This window comes from Heloderma suspectum, chromosome 2 (assembly GCF_057233095.1).
Source record: "Heloderma suspectum isolate Gila_16-S chromosome 2, 16-S_ref, whole genome shotgun sequence".
In the NCBI taxonomy this organism is placed as follows: domain Eukaryota; kingdom Metazoa; phylum Chordata; class Lepidosauria; order Squamata; family Helodermatidae; genus Heloderma; species Heloderma suspectum.
Window position 1 is genome coordinate 331,562,172 of NC_139459.1, and position 21,378 is coordinate 331,583,549.

Consider the following 21,378-nt stretch of genomic DNA (forward strand, 5'->3'; position numbering starts at 1 on the left):
TTCTATTTCTGTACAATGGCTGTGTTTGCACATTACGCTAAGATATGGTTTAGGTTAACCATGTTTTGTTGCTTTAGCCATGAACTGTTTCAGCTTGTTTTCCCATTTTGCCAGCCTTCAGTGTGGTTTCATTTTCAGGCTGCTCTTGTCATGATCCTGTGTTTCAGTCAGGGATAAACAAGCTAAGGATAAGCCATAGTTCTGAATTCAGACATCACACCATGCCATAGTTTAAACAAGCCAGACTTTGTAAGGTGACAACAAACCATGGCTTCTGTTTGGGATTTGTTTGTGAGGATGGGTTTGAACACAATGACAAGCCAAATTTCCACAAACTACACCATGGCTTAATTTATGTGTGAACCATGCCAGTATGAATAACATAATTTGCTATTCTCAATATTCAGTGTTTTCCTGCAAGATAGGGAGAGATTTTCTTTTCTTTTTTATATATTTAATGCTGATGTTTAGGTAGAGCAGGCTACATATTTCATTCAGTCAAGTTAAGTCAAATCTAGACAAGTTTGCAGTAGCTATCGGGGGTGGGGAGGGGGCTAGCCTTGTTTTACCAAAGTTGACTTCTTTGATATCTTCTCCTGAGTCATCTAGACAATTGAATATGTTATTGTGAGAACTACAATGCATTCTGAGGTTCTAGAAGCAGTTATAGTATTCACAGATGTTTTCTGAAAAAAATTAGCTATGTACCTCAAATGCCACATGAGTGGATCTTAAATCAGAAGTGCATTTGTGACAATGTTAGGCCATTAGTTCAAAAGAGGAGATGTAGTCCTTGCGTTGGCATTTTTCAAAAGTGCTTTAATGCTGGATATTCTGCTTCCCTTCAGAGGCAGAAATCTCATGGACAATAATAGAAGCTGATGCCCTTGCGAACATGAGGGCAATGTCCCTGTGGCCCATGAAGCAATGCTTTAAAAAGTGTTCTGTCATCTGAATCTGACCTGAGAATGCTGCATTAGAGTTAACTTAATTATTCAAATTCTTAGCCTCCCTTTTCCAGAAAATCGCTGCACAATGAAAGCTGTAACTGTAAAGAAAGCAAGAGGACATCTTTCACGCAAAATAGCATTCTTCATTTTCAAATATAGCCTGAAAGTTATTTTGGGCAATGCAGTTCACTTCAATTAACAGAGCTCAAAAATAACATGCCATTATTGAATTACCAAAGCAACAAAATAATCAGGGCCGTGGGATCTTGTACATCCTTCACAACTGAAATGCAGAGAGTTTGTCGGAGTCGTCTTTTCAGTGCAGTGGATACACATCTGCATAGGATGGCAGAAGGGTTGCTGCTTTTGCTCCACAGGACCTAATCTTGGAAGATGCAACTCTTGTTGAATGCAGAATCAGATCCTTCACCCGTTTTAACAGTCCTTACACTGGGAGGAGAGGTTTTGCCAGGAGCAGCCAGGAACCTGAAATATGTCAGCATTAGGTCCGTGTAGGTCTGCATTAGTAGATCCTGCTCGTGTTCTACATGCATGGATGCCTACACACCTGCATATGGGCTTGTGCAAGGAGGATAGCTACCTGAGCAGCTGGTGCAGCTTGCAGATTCAGCAATGCATTGATGGATAGATGGTGTAGCCTAATACATTGAGAGAACTATAACCTAAGCACTCATGTCTAGTCAGATTGGGAATTGAAACTGTAATGGCTGCTGCAGCTGTAACTTTCCAGACTGCACCGCACCAAGCAAGCATTTGTTGTATGGAGCCATTTGTCTCGGGAGAAGGATAAAATATAGGATGGTATTTACAGCAACCCCAAGCCAGCTTATAAAAGTGTTTTATGGAGAGCTGTCACTACAGATAGCACTACGGTTCACAAAGCGCTTCTAGTAATTTTATTATTTTTTTCCCTGTCGCTGGAAGGAATCGCCGAGAGCTTTTGAATTTGCAAAGTCCAGGTGGGGGAATGAATCAATCAATAATTAATCTACACTGCACTGAAATCACCCGACAATGATAGGTTGATACTATACTACTAGAGTGTGGTGTAGTAGTTGGCATGCTGGACTTGGAACTGGGAGACCTTGTCTCAGAATCTGACCCTTTGCCCTAGTAACTACCTCTCAACCTGGCCTACCTCACAGGGTTGTTGTAAGGATAACATGGGAATGGGAACAATAGATGTTGCCATGACGCCTTGGAAGAAGAACAGGATACAAATAGCTAATTACTCCTTAATTAGCCAGGCATCATGATTATCATCAGGGTTTTTTAAAAACTGTAAATTAGGGAGTATATGATCAGGATAAAGCTATTTCAATACAATGCAGATAGTATATTTTGAAACTATTCTCTATAAGGTTTAGGAATTTGCAGTCCAATCTGATCTCAAAGCCTTCCCTTGGTTGGAGCTTGGGTAAATGAGGCTCAAGCGTCTATACATATATATTAGCACATGCAAATTTTATGCAAGTTGGTGATCTCTTTTATCCTCATTTTGGTGCCCTTTTCCCTTTTGGTATTGTGCAAGTGGCCACCATAAAGTAAACATATTGCCCAGCAACAGCGCCTAAACATATCTGTCCAGACGGGTATTTATTCAGAAGGCTTCAAGATGGTAAGCTCCAGGTCAGGGGGTGGAGCAACTAAGGGTGCAATCCTAGGCATGTTTAAAAAGAAAAAGGCCTACAACTCCTAGCATGCCCCAGCCAGGCCATTTTGTAGGCCCTTTTTCTGTCTAAATATGCCTAGGATTCTGCCCTAATGTTCCTTAACACAGTCCCAGGCAGGTGGTTAGTAATCTCTGACTCAGTTCTCTTTCATCCTAAATGTCATAAGATCATGTCAACTGTAGTAAGTTTCCTAGCAAGAGAGAGATACAGTGACTTGTGAATGACCCAAGACAATTATGAAAGAGAATTCCTTGTTTGTATGGATAGAGGTTGTTGGCTTCAGCAGACCAAAGCAGAATCATAATTTTATAAACAAGCCCTGAACTGATGATTAAATAAGATTGTTGTTGTGTTGTTCAGTCGTTCAGTCGTGTCCGACTCTTCGTGACCCCATGGACCATAGCACGCCAGGCCTTCCTGTCCTGCACTCTCTCCCGGAGCGTGCTCAAGTTCATATTCATTGCATCCGTGATGCTATCTAGCCATCTCATCCTCTGCCGTCCCCTTCTCCTTTTGCCTTCAGTCTTTCCCAGCATCAGGGTCTTTTCCAGGGAGTTTTCTCTTCGCATTAGGTGGCCAAAATATTGGAGCTTCAGCTTCAGTATCTGTCCTTCCAATGAGCACTCAGGGTTGATTTCCTTTAGGATGGACTGATTTGACCTCCTTGCAGTCCAGGGGACTCGTAAGAGTCTTCTCCAGCACCACAGTTTGAAAGCATCGATTCTTCGGCGCTCAGCCTTCCTTATAGTCCAGCTCTCACAGCCATACATTACTACTGGGAAAACCATAGCTTTGATTAGACGGACCTTTGTCGGCAAGGTGATGTCTCTGCTTCTTACTATGCTGTCTAGGTTGGCCATAGCTTTCCTCCCAAGGAGCAAGCGTCTTTTAATTTCATGGCTACAGTCACCGTCTGCGGTGATCTTGGAGCCCAAGAAAGTAAAATCTGTCACTGCTTCCATTTCTTCCCCTTCTATATGCCAGGAAGTGATGGGGCCAGATGCCATGATCTTCGTTTTTTTAATGTTGAGTTTCAAACCCGCTTTTGCACTCTCCTCTTTCACCCTCAACAAGAGGCTCTTGAGATCCTCTTCGCTTTCTGCCATTAGGGTGGTATCGTCTGCATATCGGAGGTTGTTGATAATTCTCCCAGCAATCTTAATTCCGACCTCTGATTCATCCAACCCGGCATTTCTCATGATGTACTCTGCATATAAGTTAAATAAGCAGGGTGACAATATGCAGCCTTGTCGTACTCCTTTCCCAATTTTGAACCAATCGGTTGTTCCATGTCTGGTTCTTACTGTTGCTTCTTGACCCTCGTACAGGTTTCTCAGGAGACAGGTAAGGTGGTCTGGTACTCCCATCACTTTAAGAATTTGCCACAGTTTGTTGTGATCCACACAATCAAAGGCTTTAGCGTAGTCAATGAAGCAGAAATAGACATTTTTCTGGAATTCTCTTGCTTTCTCCATGATGCAGCGAATGTTGGCGATTTGATCTCTAGTTCCTCTGCCTCTTCTAAACCCAGCTTGTACTTCCGGTAGTTCTCGGTTCGCATACTGCTGAAGCCTAGCTTGTAGGATTTTGAGCATCACCTTGCTGGCATGTGAAATGAGCGCAATTGTGCGGTAGTTTGAACACTCTTTGGCGTTGCCCTTCTTTGGAATTGGAATGTAAACTGACCTTTTCCAGTCTTGTGGCCACTGTTGAGTGTTCCAGATTTGTTGACATATTGAATGCAGCACTTTAACAGCATCATCTTTTAGGATTTTAAATAGTTCGGCTGGAATACTGTCATCTCCGCTAGCTTTGTTGTTACTAATGCTTCCTAAGGCCCACTTGACTTCACTCTCTAGGATGTCCGGCTCAAGTTCAGTGACCGCACTATCATGGCTATCAGGGACATTCAGATCTTTCCTGTATAGTTCTTCTGTGTATTCTTGCCACCTCTTCTTAATCTCATCTGCTTCTGTTCGGTCCCTGCCTTCTTTGTCCTTTATCATGCCCGTCTTTGCACAAAACGTTCCCTTGAGATCTCCAATTTTCTTGAAGAGATCTCTAGTCTTTCCCATTCTGTTGTTTTCCTCGATTTCTTTGCATTGTTCATTTAAGAAGGCCTTCTTGTCTCTCCTTGCTATTCTCTGGAACTCTGCGTTCAGTTGGGTATATCTTCCCCTTTCTCCCTTGCTTTTCGCTTCCCTTCTTTCGTGAGCTACTTGTAAAGCCTCATCAGACAGCCACTTTGCTTTCTTGCATTTCTTTTTCTTTGGGATGGATTTCGTTGCTGCCTCCTGAACAATGTTACGGACCTCCGTCCATAGTTCCTCAGGCACTCTGTCTATCAGGTCTAATCCCTGAAATCTATTCCTCACCTCCACTGTATATTCATCAGGGATATGATTTAGGTCATACCTGAACGGTTTAGTGGTTTTCCCGACGTTCTTCAATTTAAGACGAAATTTTGCAAGAAGCAGCTCATGATCTGAGCCACAGTCAGCTCCAGGTCTTGTTTTTACTGACTGTATGGAGCTTCTCCATCTTTGGCTGCAAAGAACATAATCAATCTGATTTCGATATTGACCATCTGGTGACGTCCATGTGTAGAGTCGCCTCTTGTGCTGTTGGAAAAGAGTGTTTGCTATGATCAGCATGTTCTCTTGGCAAAACTCTATTAGCTTTTGTCCTGCTTCATTTTGTACACCAAGGCCATGCCTGCCTGTTATCCCAGTGATTTCTTGATTTCCTACTTTAGCATTCCAATCCCCTATGATGAAGAGGACATCTTTTTTTGGTGTTAGTTCTAGAAGGTGTTGTAGGTCTTCATAGAACCGATTAACCTCAGCTTCTTCGGCCTCAGTGGTTGGGGCATAGACTTGAATTACTGTGATGTTGAATGGTTTGCCTTGGATTCGTACTGAGATCATTCTATCATTTTTAAGATTGTACCCCAGTACTGCTTTTCCCACCCTTTTGTTGACTATGAGTGCTACTCCATTTCTTCTAAGGGATTCTTGCCCACAATAGTAGATATGATGGTCACCTGAATTAAATTCGCCCATGCCTGTCCATTTGAGTTCGCTGATTCCCAAGATGTCGATGTTCAATCTTGCCATCTCATGTTTGACCACCTCCAGCTTACCTTGATTCATTGATCTGACATTCCAGGTTCCTAAACAATATTGTTCTTTACAGCATCGGATTTTCTTTTCACCACCAGACACATCCACAGCTGAGTGTCCTTTCGGCTTTGGCCCAGCTGCTTCACTCTTTCTGGCGCTACTTGGAAATACCCTCTGCTCTTCCCCAGTAGCATATTGGACACCTTCCGACCTGAGGGGCTCATCTTCCGGCGTCATATCTTTTAGCCTTGTGATACGTTCCATGGGGTTTTCTTGGCAAGAATACTGGAGTGGGTTGCCATTTCCTTCTCCAGTGGACCACATTTTGTCAGAACTCTCTGCCATGACCTGTCCGTCTTGGGTGGCCCTGCACGGCATAGCTTATGGCTTCACTGAGTTACGCAAGCCCCTTCGCCACAACAAGGCAGTGATCCATGAAGGGGTTAAATAAGATACTTCTTTGAAAAAGTGGGACATTGTTGTGTACAAGAGGCAAGCCCAGTAGGCCTCCGAAGTTTGTATGGGTGGTTGGGCATTTATAATCTCCTCAGGGGTCAGAACAATCCTGAGCCCATACATCCTGGGCAAATGTTTCTTTTTCTCCAAGATTTGGTTTGGGTTTTTGCCTTGGGCTTTCCCAGTCAGTTGTAATAACAAATAGTTGAGAGTTTGGGAAAGAAGTATATGTTGCTGTTCTCACATATACTATAATCATAGGAATATAGGAACCTGCCTTATACTGGTCAGACCACTGGCCCAGGAAGTAATATAATGTAATGTAGGCTTCAGTTATCTGTACACTGCTGGAGTAGAAGAAGAGATGCCAAAATGAGCATCATGCCAGATCTTGGGAGAAAGTATACATTATACAAGCTTTCAAAGATACAGATATTGGGGGGGGGGGGGCGGGATTTAGGTAGTGATGTCTTTTCAGCAATCCATTTTGCTGACAATTTCTCTTTATAAAGGGTGTAATATCCCCCATTTGATACTGTAGATTGGCAGTGGCTGTCTTGAGAAAGTAAAGCAACAGGCTTTTATTTATTTGCGGCATTTGAATTGGCTGCCCAATAACCAAGTTCTCTGGGAATCTCGCAAAGATAAAATATTTTAAATGCAATACTAAAATACCTCCCCCAAAAGCCATACAACAAATAAATTACAGCCTTAAATATCCACCAGCAGAGAGGAATAGAATCAATTTTACAGCATGGCAAACGACAGGTTGGAACAGTGAATTAAAAAAGCCTTAAGATCTGCCTTGAGGCCTCCACAGAGAGACTAGAAGATTTTACTGATGAGAATCTGTTTGGATGGCTAGTGTGCTCACGCGCACACTCACGTGAACAGTTAATCTGGACCGTAGTAGACAAGGCACAGAACAGTGCATGTAATCCAGACAGGAGGTGCTAGGCACTCCTGAATCTAGGAAGCAAAGGACTTAGAATCCCCACAGAGGGTATTTTCAATTAAGTTTCTTCATAGGAAGATGTGCACAAATCCCAATAAACTGAATGGAAATTGTAATGTCACAGTTCTTGATGAATAAAAGCCCATTATGAACTTTGCATGCAAGTTTGCTTTTTTGCGCTTTCTTTGAAAACATGTGTGGCGGGTGGGGGGAAGCCACAGTAATTAACCTCCCTTTTCTACAGATAAAGGGCTGGACAATTTGCCCAGTTGTATGTTAGGTGTACAAGGTCTTGGTAATGTGTCAGTTAGCAAGCAAAAGTATTCAGGTGTTTCAGTGGAGTCTGATCATGTGCATCAAGAAAATTTGAAATATGATTTCCAAAATATTTTTCCCTGTAACACACAAAATTGTACATGGCATAATTCTGTATATTTTTATTATCCAAAATGGGTACAATTCCGAGGAAAGTTGCCATATTAAGTACAAGCTCTGCATACCTTGTGCATGACTTAATTAGAACAGATCTCTCAGTCCCTAAACCTGGACTTGTCTCAGGAGCATGTGAAGTAACAAGAAATATTTCTGAATGTGTACAAAGTGAATTTCTGTACTGAGCAAAAACAGCTAGCTAACCTGTACTGGAGTTTAGGGACAGACGGTTCAATTTCATGGAGTTCTTGATACCAGATACCTCTTTTGGCACTGCAGGAAATAAGAAATGTAGTTATTTAAAAGGTAGATTAGGAGAATATAAAAAGGTTTGTGCCTAACTAAACAGGAAATGTTTAAACATTTCATGTTTATATATTAATTATCCCTGGTTCACACATCGTAGCCTCTTACATAGTAAATAAAAATACTTTAAAAATAATGAAAGTAACAAAAAGATTTTTCTTCAGGAAATGCTGTAATACTGCTTTGTCATCACTGACTGTTTTTTCTTCGTCATTCATGATTGCTGTATCAATATTAATTATTGTGTTTTGCCTTTGTGCAGCTGGACAATCCAGATGAACAAGCAGCACAAATCAGGCGGGAGTTAGATGGACGTCTCCAAATGGCGGATCAGATTGCCAAGGTAACAAAAGTTCTGACAATGCTACTTCGTGTTGTTACTGGGTCTTTCCTACACAGACTGTGTTTGTAAAGACAGACATGGGGCGGGGGCGTGTATGTTGATGCCTTAACTCAGAGTGCAGCTTCTGACAAATCAGAGGCATTAAAACCAACTAGATGAGATGCCAGTCACACAATTAGCAATGGTGTAATCTGCCAGTCAGCAGCTGTAAAGGTCCTCTGAACCCCTTCCCTCAACATCGGCAACCAAAGAGAAGTCTCCCCCTCCCAGCCTCTCTCTCCTGTGGGAAAAAAGAGGCTGGGGGGGGGGCATGTGGGCTTCAATCAATGTTCGGCAATGGGGCTCTGACCCATCTGCTAAGCAGTGGCTGCATAAGGTCCTCGCCTCTCTTCCCTACAGGAAAGAGATGCAGGGAACATGTGGGCTTCAGCTACTGCTTGGCAGTGGGCCTTAGAACAGAGACTGCAGGATTGCCCCCCTCCCTGCCTCTCCTGTAGGAAAGAGAAGCAGAGACTGTGGTTCCACCCCCACCCCACCCCTGTTTGCCTCACAGCCTTGGAGCTGGGGAAGGGATGGGGATCACTGTGCAACTGCCAGCATGATCTCAGCCCACCTCTGCAGCTTCAGTGTTGGGAGGAAGGCTTTTCTCTTGTCACACTCACCAGAGGGTGGTGCCAGGCTCACTATGGCCAATATGGAGGATGTAATTGTTGAAGCCTGTCTCCAGGTATGCCAGCCTGAACACTTTGGAAGAAAGGTGGGATACAAATATAATAATGGGGAAAGATCCCCCTATACAATATATTTGTATTTATTTTTGTATTTAGTTAAAGTATGTATATGTGGCGTTTCTAATAAAAATAAAGCATTTAGGGAAAATATAAAAACAACAAAATGATAAAGAAATCACAATTAGCAATAAAACCTAATCCAAAATTACATTAAAAATAGATTATAAAACAAAGTGAAGTCCACAAAAGCAGCAATAAAATCAACCCCCAAACCACTGCATATCTTGGAGAATAAAAAGGCCTAAGCTGTCATCAAATCAAAAGAAACGTTGGTGCCTCACTCACCTGTCTAGGGAGGATATTCCTTTAATGTGGTGCCACACTAAAGAGGCTTTTTCCTGAGTTGCCACTCACCTAACCTCACCTGGAATAGATACCCAGAGGAGGGCCTTTGATACAGATCTTAAATTGGAATACATGAAGCGGCCTTATATCCTAGTCAGACCATTGGTAGCCCAGTATTGTCAAAAGTGACTGGGAGCAGCTCTCCAGGGTATTTTTCCAGCCCTACCTGGAGACACCAGGGATTGAACCTGTGACCTTTTGCAAGCAAAGCATGTGCTGGTGTCAAGGGTAGGTAGGGTCGGGCACCTGCCCAGGGAACCACATCCCAGCAGGGGACAAGAATCCCCTGGACTTGCTCCTCTCTTCACCACTGCAACCTGCTTGTTCACCTGCCTCTCCTTCTAGGCTGCTAGACAACGGTGAGGAGGAGCAGCAGATGCCACTGCCGACTTGCTCACTGGCTCTCTGCCTGTCAAGCAAGTGATAGCAGTGATGAGAAGGAGGACGAGGAGCAAGAGCAGCTGGTGACAATGGTGGTGAGAAGGTTGACTCCTAAGGGAGGGAGCCCTTTGAGGGTGTCTTGCCCAAGGGCCCTCAAAACCTGGAGCTAGCACTGTTAGGCAGGTTAATATGGGAGAAGGTGGCCCTTTAAATACCTTTTATATATCCTTGTAGAATAGAATAGGTAGCTGAAAAAGGTGCCCTGTCCCTGATAGTCCCCCATTTTAGAGAGTTTCTGTTCATTATTTTAATGTCTGGTGGTTGCGAGGCATATGTTGAAACCTACTGTAGTCTTCCTTACCAGACCCATATTTATTTCTTTGGTAGATGGAAAGTGGGTATCAACCATGATGAGATCAAGTAAGATTCAAAGCCACAGACTCCTGAAATGCAGTCACATGTTCTAGCCACTTGGCTACAATTGCCCCTCATTAGTAAATACCAAAAACATTTCTCAGTATTATGATGATATGATCTAGGCCCATGGCGAGGCTGAGGAGATCTAGGCCCATGGCGAGGCTGAGGAGATGGCAGGTAGCGGGAATGACTACTAGCGCAATGGGAAGCTAGCACTGGCTAGGGCAACCGGAAACTAGCCAAAACTACTGCTTTCGGAATGGGACGAATCAGCATAGCTCGTGGAAGGGAGCTCCGCTGACTTGTCCCACTCCAGAAGTGGTAGTTTCGGCTAGTTTCCTGGGTTGCATTAGCAAGCAATAGTTTCCCATCGCACTAGCAGTCGTTCCCACTAGCGCAACATGTTTAGATCTGATGGATTGTCAGCACTGGATACTTCCCAGAAGAAGCAGAGTGGTGGTTGTGAGTCTAGTTGCAGTAGGGACAGGGCCTCTTGCTCTGACAAGGTTATGAACTGCATGAAAGAGCAATGGGTGGTTGAGGGTTTGGTGGGGAAGGTCAGGAAAATGCACGATGGCACAATGGTGGAGGTTCACCAGGTGCTTTTTCATCCTTCTCAGAGAAAAGAATGAGAACTGGAATTGGTGTCCAAGCCTTCCTGTCCGTGAGAACAAATACGATGTAGTGTTTTCCTGACAAAGCCAGATATATCCTTATTGCTTTTGACAGCCCATGCGGCTGAATATATTACTAGTTCCAGACCCCTCCAGTTCACTTTATAGAAGCACAGATGTACAAGGAATCCCTCTGGAGAAAACCACAAATCCCTGGAGGATAAGTGCCAAGTGCAATGTTTATCTACCAGCATTTGCTCGGCTTCTTGGCAGAATCTTAGAATACGATGCTTTCTCAGAGAGATTTCTTAGCAAACCTGCCATGAGATACCCAACAGGGGCTCTGTATTTTTAATTGTTATTGTTATTCATTATTTAGCAACCACATTTGGAGGAACAGCATTCCATTCCCTTCTTTGCCCTTACATTGTGTATTCTGCTTTTCAAAAACACCATCACAGCAGGTAGGAAATCCCAGAAAATAAAACCCACTTTAAGATTTGGACAAACAAAGTAGACCAAAGTAGATCCTTGCAAAAATTAGTAGCACAGCAGAACCCATATATTTATTCTTATTACCAACCTTTTAAAATGGAATATTTGCCCTCTTTCCCCTTGAGTGCAATATTGGGCTGTGTTTTATTAAGAAACTACATAAAACCAAATGATGGATGAAAGAATATTGTCTTTCAATATATTTTGTTTCTTTAACTTACTGTTTACCATATGTTGACATGAATGGTAATAAGACATCAGAGGCTGATGTACACATTATACTTTATGACCTGGGGTGCCATCTTTATCTTCTAAAATGGGCACTGAGACATTCTAAATAGGCGCAATTTGCCACTTGAGTTGGGACCTTGGCAGTAGCCCAATATAGAAACTCTTCAGACCAATTATATCTGAAGCTTTGTTTTTTAAATGATCCTAGGATACAGGGCATTTCGAACCCTTTTATTAAAAATGCATTATCAGCATGCTTCTGTCCTCTCCTCTGCAGCTCTCTTAAAAGGGTGATATGGACATTACTACACAGCAAGAGTCAGAATTCATTCCATAGAGAGACAAAATTGTAGGGCCTCCTAGCACAACATAACTCTTCAATATTTTGTTGCAACACAAACAGCCCACATTGTCCTGATCCATGACAGTTTCTACCACCAGGAGTAGGTGAGGGCCCAAGTTAGATGGGGATAGGTCAGTTCAGGGTTCTGGAGCTGCCTTAGTGCTGAGGTGAGGCCAGGACCCTGGAGGAGAAGGCAATCAATGGCTACTTGTCCTGATGGCTATGTGCTACCTCTAGTACCAGAGGAAGTGAGCATATGTACACCAGTTGCTGGAGAACAGGGGCAGGAGGGTGCTCTTGCACTTGTGTCCTGCTTTTGGGTTTCCGGTCAACAGCTGGTTGGCCACTGTGTGAACAGAATGCTAGACTAGATGGAACCTTGGTCTGATCCAGCAGGGCTCTTCTTATGTTCTTATGACAAGGACAGAGGTGCTGATTCAGGATTCAGTAGCTAGCATAGCAATCCTGCAACTGAGACAGAATGAGCAAGGTATCTTAGAACTAGGCTGGGGCAACTGCCAGAGCTTTAGAATCTATGCTAGAGAGTCAAGACCAAAGCCCCATCTTCTGAGTGCTACTTTGGGCCAGGTAAAGAGCCACTGCTGTTTTGTGCAGCTGTTGGCTTCTTCTAGACCAGTCTTCCACAACCTCATGTCCTCCAGATGTGTTGGACTGCAATTGCCAGCATCCCCCAGTAGTCCAACACATATGGAGGGCAGCAGGTTGGGAAAGGTTGTTTTAGGTAGTCAGTTTTGGATTTACAGGGACCTCTTTGGGGGTAGTGTCTTGGGTTTTCCTACCCCTCTGAGGAATCCAAGGTCCACTCAGTGGAGTCTAGTGGCAGAGGTACCTCCTCCGGAATTTATTTATTTATAATATTTCTTAGCCACCTTCCAGGGCAGAAACCCTCCCAAGGTGGCTTACAACAATAAAATATATAAAAACAGTTAAAATATTAAAAGTGATAAAAACATAAAATCAATAAAAGCCAACAATTAAAACCAACAATAAAACCAACAATAATGTTAACAGCAGCAGTAGCAGTCATATTAATAGAAGGCCAAGGTAAAATAATATGTTTTCAAGGCCTTCTTAAAAGTCTGCAGTGACGGGGCATAGCAGACCTCCGACGGCAGCTTGTTCCAAAGATGTGGGGCCACTGCAGAGAAGGCCCTCTCACGTGTGTTCACCCACCTGACTGCTCTCACGGGTGGGCAAATGAGAAGGGCCTCTGTCTCATCTTAAAGTGTGGGCAGGCTGATATGGGTGTAGGCCCTTCAAGTAACTTGGCCCCAAACCATTTAAGGCTTTAAAGGTCAAAACCAGCACTTTGAATTGGGTTTGGAAATGCATTGGTAGCCAGTGCAGCTGGCACAGTATAGGTGTTATATGATCGAATTGCCTTGCCCCCACCAATACTTGGGTGGCCGCATTCTGCACAAGCTGGAGAATCTGAACCGTCTTCAAAGGCAGCCCCACATATAGCGCATTACAGTAGTCCAGCCTGGATGTGACTAGTGTGTGGATACTAGTCAGAAGATTTGGAGGATGGGGTGTGGGATCTACTCAGGAAAGACCAAGGGGTAGGTCCATCTCCTCTTTGGAGCTACTAGTGCTTGAGGACTTTGCATTTGAGGACTCCTGGCCCAGGGCAGTGACAAACATCAAGTTAACCATACCACATACAGTATGGGTACGCAGGAGTCCCTGCTAGCATTGCCATTCTTTAAATGGAGCAGTCATATGTAAAGCAAGAGTTCAGCCAGCCTTCTTAGTTTAACTGCACAATGGTATGTCAAGGACTGAGGCTTCTGGCTTGTGACAAATGGACATCTCGAGGACCTGTAACCCGGTTGCTCACCAATAAGGTAGAGGTGGCCTTAGCAATGGGTAACCAAGAGTGACTAAGAAACATATTTCAAATTTGGAAAACAAGGAGCAGGTATATACTTAGGTAGAACTGGTTGAGAGGGGAAGTAGGAAGAGAGTGGTATGTTGGGAGGAAAGTTAATATTGTTTCATTAATTCAGTTTCTACGCTTTAGGATCATTGGAAAGTGTCAGTGTGGGGCAGTGGCTAGACTGTGGAATTTTGATATGAAAACCCCAAGTTTAAGTCCTTCTAGGTCTTCCTAGAAGGTCCTAGGTAAATTATATGTTTAATTAGATAATGTGTCTTATGCTCTGGCTGAATTAACAGAGAAGAAGAGTTTCTGAAGCTTGAAATGTGTAATGGGAGGCCATCTCTCAACTTGCGTAGTGGAAAGGCTCTTTTGAGGAAATACTTCCTTTTTTAGCCCAGAAGCCTTTTGACAATCTTCAAATACTGCCTGCAACAAATATTGGCAGAGTACAATTCTCTGACTTGCTTAAGGAAGTTCTCCTGGGAGAACCGTGATGTTATTTTATTTTTACTTTCAGGAGTCTTTTTATGAACTTTTTTTATGTCATTAGGAACTGTCAGTTCCTAAGTCAGAAGACATTTCTCAAAATCATATGCATAGTAGAGTCTTTAGATTTATTTCCAGGACTGAACTTTGTTGACAAAACTGCTCATTGCTGAAGCTTACTGTAAAAATCTTCAGAGGCAAAGGCATGCGAGGGCGACTGATCCCAGATGATTGCAGTGATGCCAGTCACTAATTTGTCGTGGATTGAGCAGATCTCAGCAAGGAATTTTTTTTTTCACTCAGCATGTTTATGGGATTTGATCTTCTCCCCTGAGTCATAGTGAGCTTGTGGGATGCTCGCTTTCCATTTGTTTACTCAGGAGAAAAGGATATTTCAAAGAATAGGCTGTGGTTGCTTCAGTGTCACAGCACACTTGACACACATGCAAATCACTACACTCTGCTTAGATCCCACTTCCCTGTAGAGCAGGGGTGTTGAATCTCAGGCCTGCAGGCCAAATCTGGCCCACTTAGGGTCCCCGTCTGCCCGCCTGGGGTTCCCAGATGGTTATCCCTCCTTCTCCAGACTCTTTTCCCCAACCCCTGATCATCTGGTGGCTTCATGGCCCTTTTGCCTTTAGCCCCTCCCAGCACTGGAATAGGGTCCCTGAGAGCTCTGGAACTGAATTCAGCCCTCTGGCTGAGAGAGGTACAACATCCTTGCCATAGAACATCACCAGTGTTTATCACATTTTGAGTTAACTAAAAGGATTAGCAAGCAATGGTGGTCTGATGTCAGTGTTTCTCACTGAACATTTTAAAAGCCAGCTAGTTACCTTATTGGTATGCTACCAGTAACCAGGATAATGCTGACATTTTGTCTTGCGTTTTGTTCCCCATGATGGTACTTATATACAGCTGGTAGAATGGGAAAGGAAAAAGGAAAGGAAGGGTTCCTCCTAGGGATGTACGAAAGTCACTTACCTTTTCGCAGGGGTGATTCACGGTGGGGGGGAGGCGCTTCGCTTCTCCCCCCGAAGTTCAGGCGAAGGGGGGGAGGCACCCGGCCTCGCCCGGCCGAAATTCAGGCTGGGGGGGGGAGGCGCCCCACCTCGCCCGGCTGAAATTCAGGCCGGGGAGAAGCGCCCCATCTCCCCCGCCACGAAAGAAAAAGTGAAAAAAAAAACAACCGTGATAGGCTACGTAACGATTTACGTAGCCTATCACGGCTAGATTTCCAAAGTCAGCCGTGATAGGCTATGTAAATCGTCACATAGCCTATCACGGGTGACTTTTGGGGGAAAAAAAAGATTTACGTAGACTACGGCGAAAATAAGGGAACGCTATTTGCGTTGCCCTTATTTTCGCCGTAGTCTACGTAAATCTTTATGTAGACTAGACGTGCCAAAATAAGGAACGCAAATGGCGGCGCCCATGGGCCGCCGCCATTTGCGTACGCGCTTTTTTTTTTCCCAAAGTCACCCGTGATAGGCTATGTGACGATTTACGTAGCCTATCACGGCTGACTTTGGAAATCTAGCCATGATAGGCTACGTAAATTGTCACGTAGCCTATCACAGGGTGTGTGTTTTTTTGGTTTTTTTTTACTTGTTTATTTTGTAATGGCGGTGGCGGCAGCCGGTCGGGAGACCAGCCGCCGCCCCCGCCCCCAACGAAACGCCGCCGAAACGCCGCCGGGACCCGCCGCCGAGAGGGACATTCGGCCACGGTAAGTCCCATCCCGGGTGGGGGGCGGGGGGCTGGCGGCTGGCGGAGAATTTCCCCAACACTTTCGGGGGGCCGAATGCCTCGGCGCTCGGCCTCCCGTAGATTCGTGGAGAAATTCTCCGCCATCCCTAGTCCTGTGCAAGCACTGGGTCATTACTGACCCCTAGAGGGACGCCGCTTGCGCTGGCGTTTTCATGGCAGACTGTAGTGGGGTGGTTTGCCATTTCCTTCCCCAGTCCTGGCTACCTTTCCCCCAGCAAGCTGGATACTCATTTTACCGACCTCGGAAGGATGGAAGGCTGAGTGGACCTCAGTGGACCTCAGCTTCCACTGGGATCGAATTCAGGTCGTGGGGAGAGTTTTGGTTGCACTACTGCCACCTACCACTCTGCACCACACGAGGCCCAGAATGGGAAAACCCTCCAGAAATTCTACTTCCCTAACTGCAGGTGCATTGGACACAGTGCCTAGGAGAGATCAGATTTCTAGCAGCTAATCAGGCAACTGCAGCACTTTAGCTCTTTGCTGGATTGCTCATTTTCAAGTCCTATCTCCATTCAAGGCTCAGCTAAACTTTAAGTGGAAGATGTGGCTGCCACCAACTAGAAGTTACATGGCTGCTGCCAGTCCTCACAACTCCCCCATGTTCCTCTAGTAAAAGGAACGTGATGCATGATGTCATTGCATTCAGCATTTCCCCAATTCCTGAAAAGAGGGGTGGGGGAAATGCAGACTGCAATGACATCATGCTCCACATTTCTCTTACTCACTGTTACCAGGGAGCCAGACGGGGCATCAGCAGCAGCCATGGGCCTTATAGTTAGGCCTTCGGTGTAGAACTGGAATGGCTCCACCTTGAAAGGAGATCCTGTCGCTTTTCAGACACTAGGTCAGTTGTCCCTGCATACAGTGAACATGTGTATGGCAGGCAGTAGGCTCTATTGCTGCCATGTGTGGGTTCCTGACCCACACTTCTGCAGTATGCCTCTTTTGTGTGTCTGAAGGCAGTGCTTCACACAGTCAAGTGCCTGACGTTTTTGACTGCAGGGCTTTCTGACAGCATGAAGCGTAGTAGCCTATGTGTCTACAAGTCATTCCTTTTCTTTCTTTCCATCCCGCTCCCAGCCAGCCCTGGTGGTGCAGCCACTGACAGCTTTGGAAGGAGGGCGCTCTACACCAGCTGCCAAACAGCTTCCTCTCTTAGTGAAGAGCAGTGGATGGCCATGGAGGGAGGGAGGGTGGATGTGGAGAGGAGAGCGGCAGGGGCTCATTCTGCCTTTCCCTGCCACCTGAGCAAGTGATTTGCCTTGCCTTAATAGGAAGGCAGCCCTTATCTTCCCACATTTGGTTCCAGAAGGTGGTGTTGCCCAGAGGAGTAAGGTGGATGGATCACAGGGTTTCAAATTCTGTTCTTTAGTAGAGCTCATACTGTCAGGCTTGCTTTACTCAGTTGTGTAATCATTATGTAAGTGCCCTACAGACTAATAAGTAAGCCTATTAAAAAAGACAAAAGGAGTATGATCTGATCAGAAACTTTGTAGCAAATAACAGATGGACATAATCTTTCAGCAGCCTGCATTCCTTGCCTCAAATATCACATCAAAAAGCATACATTTCCATCAAGCATTGAAAAGGTTCCAGTGATAAAGAGCATCTCATTTATTAAGTAACATCTTAATGAGAAACTCTTTCGGTAGCCTTCCTGTCATACTTTATTTCTCATGGTGCCCCAATGGAGAGATTTTGGTTACGTATTGCCCATTGTCTCTTCATTAAAATAAAAATTCACTGGCGACAAGTACTTAATCTTCAGGCCCCAGGTATTTTTCCAGAAGTCAAATATGGATCAGTATGAAGTGTTTTCATAATTCACGATGAAAACTAGACAGGACATAAAATGGCAAAGTTGTATATGGAGTGAGAAGTGAGTAGAATGACTTTTGTGATTGATTTCAATATGTAGGCATGGGCTGACTGATACTTAAGCTCCTGTGGTAATAGGTTGGCCACAGGTGAAGACAACAGGAAGCCCTTTATAAAATATCTTGGATAGCTTATGCTGGGGGGTGCAGGGATTAGATGCATTTTATGGCTGCCCTTGGATTAGAGACTGGTTTCTTTGGAGGAGAATATTATTACGCAGCTGGGTCTCAGAACTGAAGAACCTTTCCTGTTTCCTGTCATCTGTGGTGATCCTCAGCTGGGCTTTATCCAAATGCTAGGATCTGGGCCACAAGGTGGCCATTTTATTTTATTTACTTTTTTTCTTTCTTGTTCCCTTTAACTGGCCTGCTTCCCTCATTATATTAATATATGGGGCTATCTTCATTCTTAGAGATTCTGATTCTTAGAGATTCAAGCCGCCACCTAAAACACCTCAGACCAGGCTAGGTATGGATCCATGCCTAAAAAGGGAAATACTTTCCCATCCACGTGCCTAAATACTAACGTCAAAACAAATGCTCCAGGTCAATTCCAAAAAGAGAATAATAAAAGATTTACATTGGTTGTTTTGTCCATTCCTTCTTTATGGTACATATTGGCCTGATCCAGATGTAACACAAAACCATAGTTTAAAGCTACAGGAGCAAGGCTTGGCAACTCAGGGGCAGGTTAGGGGGCACAGCTCAGTGTTTGAGCACACGTTCTGCACGCAGAAGGCCCCAGGTTCAATCCCAGGCAACTCCCAAGGCTAGAAAAGAAGCCTGCCTGGAACCTGGAGAGGTGTTGCCAGTCATTTCAACAATACTGGGTTAGATGGACCAATGGTCTTACTCAGTATAAGGCAGCTTCTTGTCTTCCTAACTCACAAGCTTGCAGCACACACACATACACATACATCTTTTTGTCCTCTGGTGCAGCCGTGAGGATGAGATTGGAAGCATCCACTTCCTGGTTTAAACTTTAAACTAACAGAATTTCTTGTTATGTCAAAACTGGGAATGCTAGTTGGCTTAACCTACAGTTTGTTGAAACAAACCAGGATGATAAACCATGATTTATAGACTTATCACAGTTTGTCAGATGTACTTACGTCAGTTTAAAAATGGAAGGAAATTCTTCCAGTTCCAATATTGTGGCAGCTCTGGAGGAGAGGGGAAAGGAGAGCATGCAAGCCCAGCGCATTCAAGTATGATTTCACTTATGTCTGAAGCAAGCCATTAACATGAATTCAATAAGTCTTCTCCTCAAGTCTAGGTATGCAGAAGTAACATTACAGACTTTTGGTTTCTGTCTTCTGCTTACAGTATGTGGGGTTCTGCTGCCACTGAATATTCATGTATTTTCTAGTGATTTTCTTTGTGGTCCTGATTAATCCTAATTCTCCAGGCCAAAGCATCTATATCTAGCACTAAATTTGTATCTAGTTGTTGCATCTTTTTCTCTTTTTTTTTTTTTACTCTACAGTAGGTGCAATGGGCCTGATCCAGAAGTTAAAAGCCCCTCTTTCCCTCATGCGAGGGTCCCTTGGGTTGCACAGGCTCAAGTCCATTGCCGAAGTCTTTATAGTGGTTAGTGCAGGGTTCCATTGAGTGTGGGGTTCTACCGAGCTGATGTAATATTCAGGTTGAGTTCTGCATTCTACTTTAATCTGGTTATATCCAAATTTGGAAAGATGGCCTCTTTCAGGTTGGCAGCTATGATAGGGTGGGATTTAGACCAGCCTCCCAAAGACTGCAGCTCAGTCAACAAACCCAGAATTTCAGAAAGGCAGATTTTCTTTGTGGTCCTGATGAATCCTAGGAGTAGCAACTTCTCAGGGCCAAAACAGAAATTTAAATCTGTATCTAGCAGTTCCACCTTTTCTTTTCTACTGTACAGTACACATGGGGGGGGGGTGATTCAGAGTTTAAAAGCCCCCCTTCCCCCCATGCTAGGTCCCAATCTGGATCAGACCTTCTGCACCTACTCTAGAGTAAAAAGCTGCTAGATACAGATTTAAAGTAATGTCTGTTTTGCCGCTAAGATCAGTGGTTTCCCAGAAAATGTCTTAGTTTCTCAACTAGAAAACTAGAATGAATATATATATTTGAAAAGATTTCTGTACTGGTTTTCATTTTATTTAAATCCCAAGGCAGTGTACAATATAAAATTATGATAAAATACAATAAAACCAATCATTAAAACAATAAAACAATTATAAAAACAATAAATCTCAATTAAATGTAGTAATTCATCACCTCTAAATAGGATATGTTCTGTCGCAAGAACAGCTAGAATAATCTCTCTTCAGCAGGCAGTAAGATTTTGTCTACTTAATGCAACCTTAACCCTAAGTAAACATTGATTATAACAGACAATAGAACTCCTGTGCTTGACAGAAGCCTATAAGTATTTAAGTAAGGAAGGGGAAAATGTCCGGAATTGGGTCAGAGAGATGCCAGGACTTTGCAGTTATAAATATAAGGCCAAAGGATATAAATTCAGAAGCAGATGTCCCATAGACCACTATAAAATTTGGGAGGTAGGGGAGCTAGAGAGAAACTGAGTAATGCAATAAAGATTCATTTCCTTCTTTTCCTCCCTATAGTTCCCAAATCCTTCCCACACCAACAACTGCTTGGAGTCCTCCCTACATCCCCGAATGCATCATTGGGGAAGGGGTTTGAACACAAAGATTACCAAGATCACCAAGATTAAATTATGCGTGGTGAGAAATAAAAGGAATAAAAACATTTCGTGCTCCCTTTCCCCGCTGCAACTTTCAGATCTCTCCACTAATGACTGCTTTGAGCCTTCCTTTCACCCCCCCCCAATTATTTATTTATTTATTAGGTTTTTATACTGCCCGACGGCCAAAGCTCTTTGGGCAGTTCACAACAGTTAAAACAATAAAAAAACAACATGATAAAAGACAACCTATAAAAGTTTAAAACTACAGTGTAAAATTAAATAATAACCAAATCAAATCTAGCAGCAGCGCCAAGATTTAAAATACAGTAAGGGTGCAATCCTATCAGGATAGGCAGCTGCCTCCGAACTTGGAAGCGACTGCCTATCCAGTGCAGGGCAGGAGAAGCACGGAGGGGATTGTCCCCTCTGTGCTTCAGCCACCCTGCATTCGCTGCTAAACAGCCGATTTTGGCTGTCTAGCCATGGGAAGTTGGAGTCGGGGGGGTGCGGATGCTAGACGACACATAGGAAGCTTCAGAACGGCACTTCTGCCGTCCCCCCCGGCACACCCCATTTTCACCGCTCCGTGTTCCTCTTCTGAGCATGGAGTACAGGGCTGTTCCGCGCTGCCTGTGAGGCAGCGCGGGAGGGGGTTGAGGTCGATTCTCAGGGAACTGACCTATCCTATGGCCATCTAGCCTCTGACTAGTGGCCATACAATTGCACCCTAAGACTTTTAAAACAACAGAAACTGAAAGTCTAAAATGTCTGA

The 21,378-nt window shown here is 44.0% G+C and overlaps 1 protein-coding gene across 2 annotated transcripts in view; it reads left to right on the forward strand.

Annotated features, from left to right (window-relative positions):
* CADPS (calcium dependent secretion activator) overlaps positions 1-21,378 on the forward strand; it is a 517,790-nt gene that overhangs the window by 192,101 nt on the left and 304,311 nt on the right. For both annotated transcript variants that reach the window (XM_084840490.1, XM_084840489.1), the window contains exon 4: positions 8,178-8,258. In XM_084840490.1, coding sequence (XP_084696616.1) covers positions 8,178-8,258 — 81 coding nt within the window. The remainder of the gene's footprint in view (positions 1-8,177; positions 8,259-21,378) is intronic.